Source organism: Balearica regulorum, chromosome 2 (assembly GCF_011004875.1).
Source record: "Balearica regulorum gibbericeps isolate bBalReg1 chromosome 2, bBalReg1.pri, whole genome shotgun sequence".
In the NCBI taxonomy this organism is placed as follows: domain Eukaryota; kingdom Metazoa; phylum Chordata; class Aves; order Gruiformes; family Gruidae; genus Balearica; species Balearica regulorum.
In genome coordinates this window covers 13,268,471-13,283,898 of record NC_046185.1, presented here as the reverse complement: position 1 = coordinate 13,283,898, position 15,428 = coordinate 13,268,471, and the positions used below count along the sequence as shown (strand labels likewise).

The following is a 15,428-nucleotide window of genomic DNA, read 5'->3' as shown; positions in this document are numbered from 1 at the left end:
CTGGAATACAGTGTCAGTGAAGTATCCTGTACCTGGAATACAGTCGCTTTCTGCGGTGACAGAGACAGGATTTCTACCATTTTTTCACTGAGAAATGCTTGATTTTTACTTACTTTCTGGCAAAAGTCACCGCTCCGTAACAATTAGACGCAAAAAAAAGCACTAGAGGAAAAAGGCAGGGTAAAACCAGGAAAAAAATGCAGTCACATTGCCATTAGAGCACTGCACGGTAACACTCCAAAATAATTAAGGTTAGGAAACATGTCTTACATGGCAAACATTAGGACCTAAGTCTTGTATTCTGCATGGGACTCTGGGTCCATGCCGCTTGAAGTACATACAGCTTTTTAACTTACGCTGCTCATGAGTGGGACGATACTCATACAATAAAAGAAGGCCAACGATTGTTTTGCAATTAGGTACCATTTGAAAAACAAACTGCAGAATCAAGAAACCAGCAGCTGCAGAAAACCACGAGTTTGGCCTGCATAACTAGAGGGGCAGCATCCTTATGCAAGAAACGCTGTGTGCTGATTTTAGAGATACACTGCAGAAATAACAGAACTAAAGAAGGCTAAAACCTAATAAATAGTGTAATCCTCAGGAAGAAGAACCACCTAAATAACCTATTTGACCTTTCACTTACCATTTGAATCTCCATCTTCAGAACTTTCTGCTGTTTGGTAATCTGGCATTTTGCTCTCCTCTCTTAGGTCTGAATGTTCAGGAAGCATGATACTCTTCTCAGAAGCAGATTTAGGCACAAGAACTCTCTCTCTCTCATTTTCTGTCCCAGATTTATTTTCATTCCCATTTTTCTGTCGTTCCTGAAGTACGTTTTCATTTTCTTCCATTAAAGAATCCTGTGTGGACTCAACTTCAGCGCGATCCATGTTAGAAAACCCTTTTTCTGGCATCTCTTCATCACTCTCCACTTCATTTTGGTCTTCTGGAACTTTATTCTCTTTATTGAACTGGAAATTCCTCCTCTTTGTTACGATACTTGAAGACCCTTTGTTCTTTCTGCGTTTTCTTTTTGACACATCTACAAAGAGGTATCAGAAAAAGTAATCCAAAACATTACCAAAACCAGGTCTTCCTTCAAAATCCAGCATCCTCATCTTAGTTGACGTAACAAAGAAAATGATCAAAGGAGCTCAAGTACTATCATCTGTATGTCTCGAGAAAGAGTTGCAAGTTAATGAGGTCAATTTGCAATTAGATTTTAAAAAGCCAGCTACAGAATTTCATTCACAAAACCATCAGCAGCTTCAAGATTCTAGGAGCAGAAAATTCTTCCTTCAGATGAGAAGTATTACTGCAAAGGAAGGTTATCAGGTGAAGTTGCTTACTGTCTTACTACGTGAACTAATACAGATAAACAACAGAAGAGTGTTTGGAGATGAGCCCTTCTTCAAATCTATTATGAAGCTGAAAACTTCAAAAGCCTAAACGCACGTTGGGCAGCATTAAAGACGCAATTTTAAGGGAATATTTGCTGGAGAAAAAATTGCCTGTAAAGACTTACACCTCATATGCTTTCTGATTCAGTTAACCTTGTTTAAAACAAACTTTGCACTTTTGCCTTCCAGAAAAACCCACCATTCCTTGTCTTCACGGAGTACAGCACAAAGCAAGTGGGTGAAGTCAATGGCAAAATTCCCAGTCATGCCAGTGAGACCAGGAAACTTCACACCATGTCATGCGCTTTAACTGAAAGAGATCCAAGTCCCTTTGTTCTTTCATGTCCTTTTCACAGGAAAAGTGAGGAAATAAGGATCTTTCCCTATGTATTATTATTGCTTCCCTATTTTTTTCCCTTTCCCCCTTCAGCTGGAGATCACAGTAAGAAGTGGCACAGAGTTCAACGTTTGAGGGCAGAGAAGGGAAAAATACTGTTTCGTATAACTAAAAACTAGTTGAGTATTCAGAAACTGCCATATACAACATTTTTGACTTCAAGAGGTAGCAACTTAGGAGCCATTAAATGTCAGTTGGGCCATCAAGGCCAGTGTCTTTCAATGTAAACCAACCACTGTACTTGAACTTCATAACCATATTAAATGAACGACCTCTGGATTTATCTCACATTTTGAAACAAATTAAAAACCGTAATGCCTCTGGCATAAAGAACCAGGCATCAGAGAAACCTGTTATGTCACAAGAACAGAGAAGGTATCAGTGACTTTAGCACCTTCTCCAAGGAAGTCTGAATAAAATGCAACTTACTGTTAGAGCGGGGTGTACTGGAATCTACAGGTGCTGCTGCTATCTTCATTTTCTCATTACACTTTGGGTCTGTTTTCTTACACCCAGGAACGGAGTTCTGCTTTGGCATTACACAGTAGTAAGACGGAGCATACTTTGAAGAGCTACAACCTTGCAATAAAGAACAGATAGCAAAGAATTGTGTCTTGCGCTGTTGGTTACAAATACTGAGACAAGTCTTAAAATCCTTAGTATCAGAAACCATACCTCTTTTCTTACGAGATTCTTGAATTTCTTCACAGCGTTGTTCAAAGTCTTCATCTATTTCTTCCCTCACTATGGCATATGCAGTATCTCTCAAAGTACAAGCTCTGTGCCTAATGAGACGATCTGAAATTTTACAGTCAGACCTGAGTATTTTCTAACAGCCAACGAAATCCTTTGATTACTTTGAAAGGTTTGGCTCTTTTCATAGGTAGGTTCTGAAAAGTCATCTCAGTGAATATTTTCAGTGTAACAAGATAAAAGTTAATTATTAAAGCAAAAGCACTAGTTACTGATCAACACTTCTATCACAATTGCATGCCCAAGTAGTTTAATGCTACAACATTTACTTCCTGGCAAGAAATGATCTCTGTTGATGTTTAAAATGATCTAAACCCAAGTCTACTGTCCACAAATGACATTTATCAATTTATACCTTTTAAATTTTTCCAAATTCGGGATAAAAACACATCCTCACCTCCAGGATCTTTATCTGGGTTGTACTCTAAAGCATTGCTACAGATTAGATCGATGTCTTTTAAAAAGTCTCCTGCAGTTAGGTATTGGTGCAAGTCAATCTTAGAGAGAATTGCCGAAAGGTCCATGGGCTGTTTAATAACTGCGTCATAATCAGGTACCTACAAATGAAATGTATGTGCTCAGAGATTTAACACAGTACCTACCAAAATTAATTATTTTAATAAAGTCAAATAAAGGACTTAAAACCCCCAAATATTTATGGCACATCCAAAGATGTGGCAATTAACCAGTTAGTTTCTTGAAAACAGAAGGGCTATTTCAACTGGCTTTGAAGAGACAGGCCTGAAGAGGGGAAAAAAAGCAGCAGGGAGGTCAAAAGCATGTGTGGGGCAGAGAAGGGAAGAGACACCCAGACTTACTCAATGAATTAAATGAGAAAGAGAGACCTAAGAAGCGTATGGGTGGAAGAAGAAACCACACAGCCCTTATGGTTGATCTTGTACTGAGGAGCCCCAGCTGAAACAGAGAACAGACTCAAACTTTATTTTAAAAACTGCCGCTTCTACTTCTGTTCTTACAGAAACTATTGACAGTCAATTAAAGAGCTTTAGGTTTTATTAAAACAGTCCTATAGATACTGTTTATAAAGAAAGAGACCTCTGCTTTTCACTGCTGTAACGTGCCTACACATCGAGACCTTTTCCTGAGCAAACTGTGCTGGCATTTGGTCTGACTGGCAGTTGGAGTAGAAGGTCATCGTAGGGCCCTTCCAACTGAAATATTCTGAAGTTCTAAAAGACATTTTAGAAGGAACCTGGGGCTTTCACCGATTACTTAAAGAACAGACATTTGAGAGCCTCAAGGAGTCAGCAAAGTAAAAGCAAAATTCATTGCTTGCTTGTTGAAAAATTGGCATAGTACAGTCCTAAAAACAAAAGATAAACCTTCATATAAAGAGCACACAAACACTGAGAAATACACACACAGACAAGTTATGAACAGAGACAGATAAAATGGTATTACAGATCAACACTAATTTACCTCCTCTGGGTCAACAGGCTTCGTAAATGCTCTGAAACGTCTGTCAACAGCAAGTCTATGAGTCACATCCCTTAAGAAAATCCTAAGTTCACGCAATGTGTCCTCCTCCTGCTCCTCCAGTTGTTTTATTTCTTCCTCAGTCAGCTGTTGAGGCTTAGGCGGTGGTGCTACAGGCAGCACTTCCAACGGCTGCCACGCTTAATTGAATCAGAAACTTTTAGTCAATTTACGGTACTCAAATACAAGCATATGACAAGTTATCGCTAGAAAATTACCACCAAAGCAAATACTGTATAGCTATTAACTTACAGTTAGCAAAGTTTTATAAGTAGAACATCCTCACCTGCACTGTTTTTTGATGCAGGAGGTTTAGCAGCTTGATTTAGAATTAAGTCCTCAAAAAACATTCTTCTTTCTTCCTCATTAGGCAACTGGATTTTGAAAACTTCTTCATAATCATCAATAAACAATTCTTTTATCTAAAGCATGAGGAGAAAAGAGATTTCAGATATAAGGCCACACAAAGTCATACTCTATTCCAAAAAGATGAGTACCTTTCAAAATTAAACTGAATAATCACTCGAATAAGACAAACTGTGAGAAGCTATCTTCTTGTCCTTAAAACTCTACATTTTCCTAGGTTAGCACGGCAGATTAAAATATCTCCTCTAAGGAACACCTCTAGATTTAAAGCTCAATGAAGGGACCATATGATACACTGATCAAGTGGGGACATTCACCACCTCCAAGACTGCTTATTTTCTATTTCCCTGCCTTGCTGGTTTCAATCTCTGTGGCATCCAGAGAGGGAACAGGCAGGGTTCAGCAGACAAGTGCGGGCTTTTTGGTAGGGTGTTTGGGGGGTTTTTTGGTCAAATTAATTGAAGTGAGGTGTCTGAAGCTGTATACTTCAGTAAAACTGAAGTTTTACTCCATTTTTCAGTCTCTACTACCAAAAGTTATGGAAGGAATTTCAATCCTTACTTTAGAAGGACTTTATTAACAGTATTAAAACTCCTCTAGAAAGTTAAGCCCTTTCAAAGCAGTTGATGATAAACTCATCTAGGCAAGCCCCCCACAGTAACTGAGACAAAATAATCAGGGCAGCGTATTCACATTTTGAATATCCTCCTTTAATGCACACTCTCAGATGTCTAGGAAGCTAAGCATGCACTCTTACTGAATTTTGTTAAGGAATACAACTAAAAATCCATTTCCAAGTTACTGAAACAGAAGTCGGAACCTGGCTTTCTAATTTGTAAAGCTTTCACTTATATGAACAAGGAAATTGAAAGTTTTATTAAAGAATTTAAATATGAAATTACATTCCATCATTACAGTGTGACCACCATACTTTTTCAGTAAAAATATCTTTCAATTTCAGTAAAAAAGTTTTCAGTAAAAATATATTTTTCCCATTTCCATTTCAAGCACCATATATTCTTGACTAAGTACATACCCAACCATCCTGAAGTCACTGGATTTATTGTCTGAAGTAAATGGATACATCTGTCTAACAAGCATGAGTGTGTGAGAAGGGGAAAAAGTTGTGTCAAAGTCAATCTCTTTACTCAGAAAACACTTTAGACAAACGCTTTTGGCATTGTTTTGTCTAAGCAAATTTTAAGAGACCTGGTTAGGGTGCCTGAGTAATAGCAGTATGCATTTGCTTAAGTACTCCAATGCTTCAAGGATTTATAACTGAACAAGAAATTGAATAAAAAAGTAAGAAAAGTAACGACAGAAATACCTCTGTTGGGAGATCTGCGTGACACACATCGGATGTTGCAAGCAGCAAAACTGGAGCAAATGTTGGAACGTTCTGCAGTAGTGTTGTAAAAGTAGCTTTCAGTGTAGCTCCAACAGCCTCCCACCACAAATGGATATGTGGGATATAAATGATACTGGGTGCTGTTCTTTGAGCTTCTCGCATCAACTGGTGAAATGAAAGCTTGGATAAGAAAACTAAACCATGTGGAATAGGCTAATAAATAACTACGTATCAGTCAAACTATCTTAGGAAATAGGAGTACATGAAGCCAAAACACAAACCCAAACCAACAAAAGAACAACTCCTTAACAATAAGGTAAAATGTTTGACTCAAATATAGACATTGCTATGCAGACAGACCTGAAGCTCTACCTGATTTCAAAACTACTTAGGTGTAAGGGAACTCCTAAAGAGCCTCACAACTTAGCTGGTGTAGCGGTGTGCCTGAAAACACAAGACTGACCCTTCTTCAAGATGTATTAGTCTGGGTAAGTCACTACACGACTGCAACTACACGACCGACTACACCATCTTCAATTCAGAGCAGGCACATAGCCAAGTCGGTCTGGAGCACAGTCTGAACAAACACAGACAGAGCTATGTGAAAAGATGGGGGCTGATGCTGTAAGAGAAGCCAGGTTACAATTCAAAATTTCAAGTATGTTTTATAAGAGGTGACCAGTCTTCAGCCTGCCTGAACAGCTAAATCACGCACAGCTTCTCATTACCAAAGGATCCATCAGACCCGATGACACGCTTTGGATGGCCGCAAGCCGTTGCCTAAAGATGGTACCTTGATCGCAGAAGAGAGCGTGCACCTACTGCCTGAGGGAAGCGGCAACAGCCCTTTCACATGACAAATTTCTCCGTGTACCCTTTCAGATTATTAATATTCAGGGAGTTTCTGTCACAAAATGGGAAGCGCACGTGGTACATCTGGGCAGTGACTAGACACGGTAGTTATACGACCGCGGAAGCAACCATAACATAACAAAAAAGGAATTGTGCCTCTCCTGTGACAAATGAGTATCCAGTCATGTAGTGTGTCTGTCCTTACTTGTCCAGCTCTCAAATGCTGCTACCTAAAGGTCAAAATATTTTAATACAGTGATGCCAAACAATAAAATGGCTTTCCTGCCTAAAAGTAAAAAGGAAAACAGCACTACATCTGCTTATATTTAATTTTCCCAGTTAAGAAAAACACACCAGTGTACTAAGTGTTCCATGAATTTTAACGCTTTTACAGCATATACTACAGCAGTGGAAGCTGTATATATATATACACACACACACGTATATATGTAAAAAAAGAAACACTTCTTTTCCCCAAAACCTTGATTGCCTTTTTATTATATTTAATAAAAAAGGCTACAAAAAGTGCGTGACGTGCAGTCAGGCTGATGCAGAGCCACCTACCGGGAGCACAGTCTTGTAAACAGCAATGAAAACAACTTTCTGGATCCCACCGAAACAGGCAGGATTTCTTGCGATAAAGAGGGATTTATTAGCAGCACCTCCCAGCTTCCCAAGGTGCTAGCAAATTCCTCACTGTTTAATTTGGAATAGAAAATACGGCCACGTACAACATCCTTACTCGGTATTATATGATCTAAAAAGAAACGTGCATTTTCAGACAGAAGTAAACCCAACAGCACATTCAAACCAGGCCACCTCTATTAGCAATGAATTTTGCTGATTTTACTAGTTTATATACAGTTCATGAATCCTATGAGATTAAAAAGAAAAAAAGATACCTGTGCACACGTTTCTTCCGGTGATGTGGCGGTAACAAACAAAACAGGTAGGTCTAGCGTATAAACTGGAAACTTTTCCAGGGCATGTATTACTGCAGGTGCCAAATGAGAAGCTTGCCCATATCCTGGCTCTCCAACTAGTAAGAGCCGTGGCCTGCAAGATGTTGGCTGGTAATAAGCATTTCTAGAACAATTAGAAGATAGTAAGTTTCAAAATGAAGTGATGAATAGGCACACAGATGTTAAAGGTTTTTTTCCTAACCTCTTTTTTTGGTAAATACTCTCCATGTCCCAGTAAATAATAAGCTGGAAGACTATCACAGCTCATTTTCTCACAAACTTGTACCATAGCTCCCCAAAGAAATCCTGCCAATCCCCAGCATGTCTGCTGTTCGTTTGGCTGGCTTAAGTAATGGCTCTTAAATCACACACGGGGACTTGTCCAGCTAAATACACACATGACAACTGCTCAGTAACCTGATATGGAGGAGAAATACAACTCTCTCTCTCTTTCTCAACACACACCAATCTGGATCTGTACACCCCAATTTTCAGTAGGTCTTGAGTTTAAGTAACTATGAGATCTCTACATCTGTCAAGTTCAGCTGAAATTTGGCCATAGTCACTGGAGACAGTGGGAAGGAAGGAGCAGAACAACGTTTCTAGAAAAAAATTAAGGTGGGCGCTGAAACACATTAGCTGTATCTGAAGTACGCAATTGGACTAGTTAAATTACAGCAGTATGCTACATACGTACAAGATTTTATTCAGTCATTCTAATTGTTTCATCTTTGAATTGTGTATTAATTTCCTAGTAATCTTGCTTTACTAGCATGAAACACATTTGTGAAGAGCGTTTGTTTTTTCCACCACAATACCATTGTACCTTTACTGGCTGAAGTCAAAGATCTTAGAGACCTAACCAAATTCAGCTGGTCACATTTTCTGGACAGCATAGCGATAGAAATGGAGAAAAATAACTGACCCAACAGTGATGACGACAATCTATTTTTGCAACTGTTGGCTTCTACAACTTCCACGTTAAAATGTCAAAAGATTAATATAAACATTTACCTGCTAAAACTGAGGAATTTTTCCTTTTCTCTACTGGGGATTTTATGAGTTGGCTTATCTTCAAAGATTGATGGCGATTCCTCATCACTGTCAACTGTGTAATTTCTTAAAACATGATTTACGCTGTCTAAAAGACAAGAAACGTTCGTTAACTTTCCTGAATACTCCGTATCTCACTCTCGCATTAACACAGCTTCAAATCAGTGCTGGAAATCCCTTTTCTTCTATTTCTTCATTTGAGGGCACACACTGAATGCTATTTTCTGAAGAGTTCGTCCTACCACAAACCTATCTCCTGGCTCTACAGGGAGTAAGCCTGGTATGGTATTCTCCAGAGATTAGCATAACTAACTATTATCAGATTTCCATTAATCAAGAGTGGAGTGAGTTTATCAATTTCTTTGCTCTCACCAACTGACAGAGTAAACCTGATCAGGGCTGACACAGTCAGGGGTGTGAGCTCACGTATGCTAACCCAAGTCCCAAAGTACACACTACTAAACCATTCTCATCTCCTGTACAAGTGTACAGTGTGATCCACAAACATTTCAATTAAGAGACTATGGTTAAAAAAAAAAAATCACAATAGCTAAAAGAGTATTTAGCTTAAACCACTTATACTTGCATTGTGGTCCTGACATTCTTCGGACAGGAATTAGAAGCATTCATGTAAAAATACCTCTTTCCCCTCTATTTAAATATTTTGAAAGAGGTGCCTCATACTTTGAACCTTAGATCCATCTCTACAAATGATAAATATGATGTTAGCTCCTGTCAGAAACAGGGTGCTGCAGTAGAGAACGCATAGTTCTCTACTGCGTATTGTAAGTCATTCACAGCTCCTGTCCAGCACTTCAGTTTAGAATCCAGAATAAAACCTATCCACAATGTTCCTGAAATAAAAGCATGCACATGCATATTCTAAAATTCTACTCTCATGATGGCCAAGAGGTTTGTGTATGTTGATTGCACAAATGAGAATTTTTTGCTTTGACAGAATTTTAAAGTAGTGAGTGTTATTGTTATACCTGGCTGTTGGTCCTTCTGTAGTGCAAACTCTGTATGGGGAAATACTCTCTGCAAGGCTTGTAAAATCCTTGCTAACGTGTTTTCAAGCAGTGGTTTTGAAACAGATGATAGCGCTTGCCCAGGTGAAGCCACAGCCCTCTGTGAAGCTGGAACAGTCTTCTGCATAGCCATGACAAAATCCTTTGCTGTTATTTTAATAGAAGCAACATCTAACTGCAGTTTCTCGCTACTTTTGTATATCTGAGGATAGCGGCGGCGCAAAGCACAGAGGGCAGCTTCAGCACATAAGGATTTAATATCAGCACCACAGTACCCTAGCAAACAAAACAAGAATCAAATGTTACATCAGTCTCAGGCAACACAGAAGTCAAGGCCCAGGTTTCCAAAGTGCAACACTGAAAGGCTTTGTATGCGGCCAAAAATTAACAGTTTAAGAGAGAACGCAAAGAGTTACTGCACTGCAGAGAGGCTTTCTTACGTGGCTCGCAGCCTGATATCCTGCACTTATTAAGCAGCCTCCTAATCAAAACTTTGCTCCCAAAGGAAGATGCCCCAAACCCATTCAACATTCTGAGAGACAAAAAGAAAATTAAAAGAAAAGAAGCACCTAACTTTGTTTGCTCCCACGGCGTGCCAGCCGCCTCACTCTGCAGCAAGGTGCAAGAGCTCGAGTACTGCCTGCTACAAGCTCAGATTCCTTCGGACTCAGTCACACGCAGTAACTCACTGTATTTTCAAACTTACCAACACATTTTTCAGCTAGCTCTTCAAGGAAGATGTCCAATGGCTTAGGGGTCCAATCTCGTGTGTGAATCTTGAAAATCTCTTTTCTAGCCTGGAAATAAAATGGTCGCATTTTAGTTTGTCCAAAGTTTTCTCTGCAAAAACCCCAAAACAACACAAAACCCCCCAAACCCTCACATTAATACAAATACTTGGTTTATCTGCTAAACTTTTAAGTATTTTACAGTTCGATTAATATGCTCTCTGCTTTTTCAAGCAGGAAATTTCATCATTCTCAATTTGTCACATTACTCTTTGCGAGGGCGTGCAGTGAAATAAAAGGCTTCCATAAAAAGTAAGTTTCCACAAGTATGAGGCCTGAAGATCCTGAGGAAAAAAACTTTGGTAAAAACTTATCTGCAGAGATTTTTTCATCAAAGAAAACTCTCACAAATTTAGCAAAATTTCAGGTGGCAGTCTCATTAGTTCATCAAATTTGCTTTTCTGCCAGTTCATTCAAGGAAAACAGTCCTAGCACTACGTTTCAAATTGCTCCAATTACTACAAAGGCGAACAATAATTATGACTCAAACTACTGTCACTGATGCAGAAAATGTCAAACGTTGCCTATCTTCATCTCCGATCTTAGCAAGATCTTTTATTTAAGTATTCCCTGGTACACAGTTTATTTATGGCAGATTTGTAGGCTTCTTCCACTGTAGGGAATCATATATTGCATGTGTTTCACGGCATCTCCTCTCCTGTTCCTGAAAGCAGATAAAAACTGGAGACAAATGTTTCTGTTAAATATGCTCTTCAGTGCACTTTTACTGGCCTTCAATCCAACAAGCATTTTATCTTTTTTCCAGAAAGTGCTAATGAAAGAAACATCCATGATAGCCAAATTAAAACACACAAAACCGGGGTTCCACACTATCTTCCTCCCCATATTTTTTTGGTTGCTATACACCTACTTTTTCATTGTTTAGCTATCGCCACTGAACTAGAAGCTTCCCAAGCCCCACACCTGTCCAGCGTACCTCACATCTTTGTCCAATAATAAGTTACCAGTGAGAATGTCAGATCCCAAAATACTTCCCTCCCAGGATACGCAGCCTGGGAACAATCCAGCACAGGTACATCCACTGTCCATTCATAAGCCAAGAACTGAGAGCAAGACCACTTCAGGATGAAAGTGTCTAAGTGGATTAAGTAAGTCAGCAAACATGGACAGATTTGCGAATGAAAAAAAATTAAGTCGCTCCAGCACCAGCCTTGAGAAAAGTTTTTGTTTGCAAAAAGGAATTCTTGTGCGCGCACCATTTCTTTCATTTTCAAGATGAGATAGCAGTAATTTACAGCTAATTCAGGCATTCATTCTTTCTTACATGTTTCAGTGACTAGCAGCATCCCATCTTCTTGGCTGGTCACAGCAAAACCAAAACTAATTACAGAACTAACTACTTGTGGAAATCCTCTTAATGGTATATATTCAGTACCAGATCTGCCCTCCACAGTCTCTCTTTTGTCCAAGTTGTCCAACACTGGTTCTGACTAACTGCTCTGTAATACTGCATTGTTACGTGGTTTTGTTATAAAGAGGGACTTTGTCACATGAGCATTAAGGTTGAGTTTAAGTTCTGACCTCTTGATTTGGCAAGCTGAAGAGGAACTCTCGATCAAAGCGGCCGGGTCTTCGTAAAGCAGGATCTATAGAATCCAGCCTGTTGGTGGCTCCAATGACCACAATCTCTCCTCTGCTGTCTAAGCCATCCATAAGGGCCAGAAGAGTTGACACAATAGAGCTAACAGAAAAAAATATCATTGTCATTCACTGGTTTAGTAAATTTTGTTACATTCTACACAATCTCCTGCAATGATCACTCAAAAAGGACAAGCTTTTCTTGATGAGGTGCTGATTAGCCAAAGACTTAATTTAGGACATAAAAAACCCAATAAGCTAACACAGGCCTTGTGCTGATATCAAGCTGAGTGAATTGCTTTCAATTATTGTTTAAAAATCATCTGAAGTTTAGTAGCATCGAATTACTAGTTTTCAGGATAAATTAATGTATCACATAAAGTTAAACAGGTTGTGGTGGTCTTCTCACCAAGATCAAGCAGCTTCTATGTAGATACTAAAAATGTACTACCTATGAATTTGGTCTTGTTTACTGGACCGCACAGGAGCAAGACCATCTATCTCATCAAAGAAAATAATTGAAGGTCGCATCTGGTAGGCCTAGAATGAAAACAGAGGAATATTGACATAAGTAAACCAGCACTATTTTAAAGAGAAAATGCATTAAAAATGTTTTGGTTGGACAGTCACTGGAACTAGATTTTTCAGACTGGCATCAGGGATCTCTACTAATTGAGCTCATGGAGAGAGGGGCACGAGTAACAGAAGACAGCAGCTTGTGTCAAGCCACTGAGACCGGGTGACAGGAAACAAATCATAGCAGTAGTTTTTACAGCTCTTTGGCAACTGCCTGAGAACAGAGCCGAGACTTAATTCAATTACAGGTTCTGAAAGCAAGCTTCCATTAAGAATTTAAATGACTATGCCTTCAGCCTGCATCTGTTTCCCTCTGATCTAAAGTCATCATCCATCTCTTGCCTCTTGAAACCCTTTTTATGGCTGTTTTGGTTTGGGTTTGGTGGGGGATTTTTGTTGATGGTTTTTTTTCGGGTTTTGTTGGGGGTTTTTTTGAGGTGGGTAGCAGGGGTTTGCTTTGCGAGGTTTTCTCGTTTTATTAATCTTCCCTAATACATCTCAAGATTTCAAGCCCGTAAAAAAACCACTGAAAAAGGAAACACTAACAAACCCATTTCAGTGGAAAAAACTGACAAAACACAAAAAGGAGTGAGATGTTCCTAAAAATACTGGCCACAGAAAATTACAGTTACCACTCGGACAGAACACACAGCACGTTTCAACCTTACCTGATCAAATAACAAACGAAGCTGTCGTTCAGATTCCCCCACCCATTTACTCAGGCAGTCGGCACCTTTTCGCATGAAAAAGGCTATTCTCCTCTCACCTTGGCTACATTCGTTAGCAAGCGCACGAGCAACCAGTGTCTTTCCAGTCCCTGGCGGACCATAGAATAGACAGCCTCTGGAATTAAAAAAAAAAAAAAAAAAAAAAAAGGAAGAAAGAAAAAAATTCATAAATGATGTAAAAGTATCTATTACAATCCTCATCCCTAAACCACACACCTCTTCTCTCCTAACCAAAACACTTTGTGTATAAGATCGCAGTAACAGCTGAAGTGTGAGAAAAGTGAAAAGAGATAGAAGTTTTGTGTTCCTACGCAATTCAACGAGGCAGTAAACGCAGCAAATAAAGAGGATAATGGAGACGTACAAACCTTGAGAAAAGATCTTAGTGTCCCAGAAGGACACTTCCAAAACTGTTGACAAACTAACAGGGGTGGTTACAGCACAGTGGAGCCAAACCAGAACAAACTTCAGCGCAGAATCTGAGACTTGGCTAACTTATGACACACTGCATATAAATGCTTGTTTTCACAACAGGCAAGATTTGCTAGTAAAGCATTTCATTCTCCCTTAAAACCTTTCAGCTACTGGATTTGGTCTCCCAGGCCTTCCATTGCTGATGATAAATGAGGTGGAAGTCTAAACCTGGGAGAGTATTCTGCATTTCCAGATAAATACAGCCATCAACTAGAAAAGCCAATACGCTGCTGTTTCCAAAAGGACTTCCAATGAATAAAGAAGCAAAACCACTGGAATATTTTCTTTTCATTATTTGTAATACTTTTAAAGTTACTGAAAGCAACAAATTTAAACTCATATTTCGCTATACCATAATTGAACTGTGCTGATCAAGAATATATAAAGCTAACACTTAAATCTCTAATAATTTCCTAATGCAGAACTACTTTAGCTGTGTAAAAAGTGGACAGATTCTTATTGTAGCCCAAGCACAACAAACACTGCAAGGTTCTAGTTGCAAGTCCTGTCAATTCTAAAATGTGTACTTGATCATTTGAACAAAAAGACAGTTGGTGGGAGAGACAACTGGACTTCCAAGCAACAAATTACAGTTGACTACCAGTAGATGATTCCTTCTTGCTTATAAACTAATCAAGCTGGCGTGGACATAGAACTCAACAAAAATGACTCAGCCCCACCTTTTAAAGGCAAGACACTTTTAAAGTATACTCTCACCACACAGTACATCTTTGAACCTACATATATTCTGGATTCTATCCATTTGCAAGAAATCGCTTTTTACTACTGCCAAAAAGCCCCATCGACATTGCTGAAAATTCTGAAGCATGGAAACATATGGATACCTCAGTTGAATATTCTCCTGAAAATGGGTGAATTAGAATTTATAAAGAATATCTGTTACCTTGGAGGTTGAATTTTGAATCTCTCAAAGACTTCTGGGTAAAGCAGTGGAAAAACAACCATCTCTTTTAAAGCTGAAATGTGGTCAGAAAGACCACCCACACCATCAAATCGCACCTAAAAATAAATTCAACAGAACACGTTTTATCTGTTAAAGAAATGTTCTGGGCAATTTTCAGATTGCTTGAGAGAAAACTGTAAACCAAGGTAGTTGTAGACAGCACGTTATTGAAAGCTTTCAGAAACACTGGAAACATCTCACGGACACAATGAACTAAAATTACTTACTGAACAATCTATTTGCATTGGATCAACATCAGCCAGACTTGCTCCAATTTTCATTCGATCCTTGTGAATTCCCTTTAACTCATCTTTTCGAAAGTTTAGTGGAAGACACCTGATTTGAATTAAGGAGAAAGAGAAAGGCACTTTCTAACTTGGGATGCAGCTAGATTTTTGCTTTTATAATGATGGCAAGTGAATGCAGAAGACCTTATAAATGAGATAAACTTCCTAAATAATTAAATATTTGTTCAGATTGGTTTACATTGAATGCCCATGAGTAAAAAAAGGAAAATGGTCACTCCAGACATTAAACTGAGTTAATTATTTTAATCACTCTTAGCACTTCTAAATATCCATGCCAGACCACACAGCATACAGATGAATGCAAGCTTCAACCAACTTACTCCGTATGTGGA

General features: G+C 38.9%; 1 protein-coding gene across 4 annotated transcripts in view; it reads right to left on the bottom strand.

The window, feature by feature from the left end:
* Positions 1–15,428, bottom strand: part of ATAD2 (ATPase family AAA domain containing 2) — a 36,557-nt gene that overhangs the window by 5,607 nt on the left and 15,522 nt on the right. For 3 of the 4 annotated variants that reach the window (XM_075743381.1, XM_075743382.1, XM_075743385.1), the window contains 16 exons: positions 15,016–15,124; positions 14,729–14,844; positions 13,291–13,465; positions 12,498–12,586; positions 11,990–12,149; positions 10,366–10,456; positions 9,621–9,935; positions 8,593–8,719; positions 7,519–7,702; positions 5,744–5,929; positions 4,337–4,472; positions 3,994–4,190; positions 2,951–3,110; positions 2,476–2,598; positions 2,230–2,379; positions 647–1,045 (listed from right to left, as the gene is read on the bottom strand). In XM_075743381.1, the coding sequence (XP_075599496.1) occupies positions 647–1,045; positions 2,230–2,379; positions 2,476–2,598; positions 2,951–3,110; positions 3,994–4,190; positions 4,337–4,472; positions 5,744–5,929; positions 7,519–7,702; positions 8,593–8,719; positions 9,621–9,935; positions 10,366–10,456; positions 11,990–12,149; positions 12,498–12,586; positions 13,291–13,465; positions 14,729–14,844; positions 15,016–15,124 (2,717 nt within the window). The remainder of the gene's footprint in view (positions 1–646; positions 1,046–2,229; positions 2,380–2,475; positions 2,599–2,950; positions 3,111–3,993; positions 4,191–4,336; positions 4,473–5,743; positions 5,930–7,518; positions 7,703–8,592; positions 8,720–9,620; positions 9,936–10,365; positions 10,457–11,989; positions 12,150–12,497; positions 12,587–13,290; positions 13,466–14,728; positions 14,845–15,015; positions 15,125–15,428) is intronic. The other variant, XM_075743384.1, reaches the window with a different exon arrangement.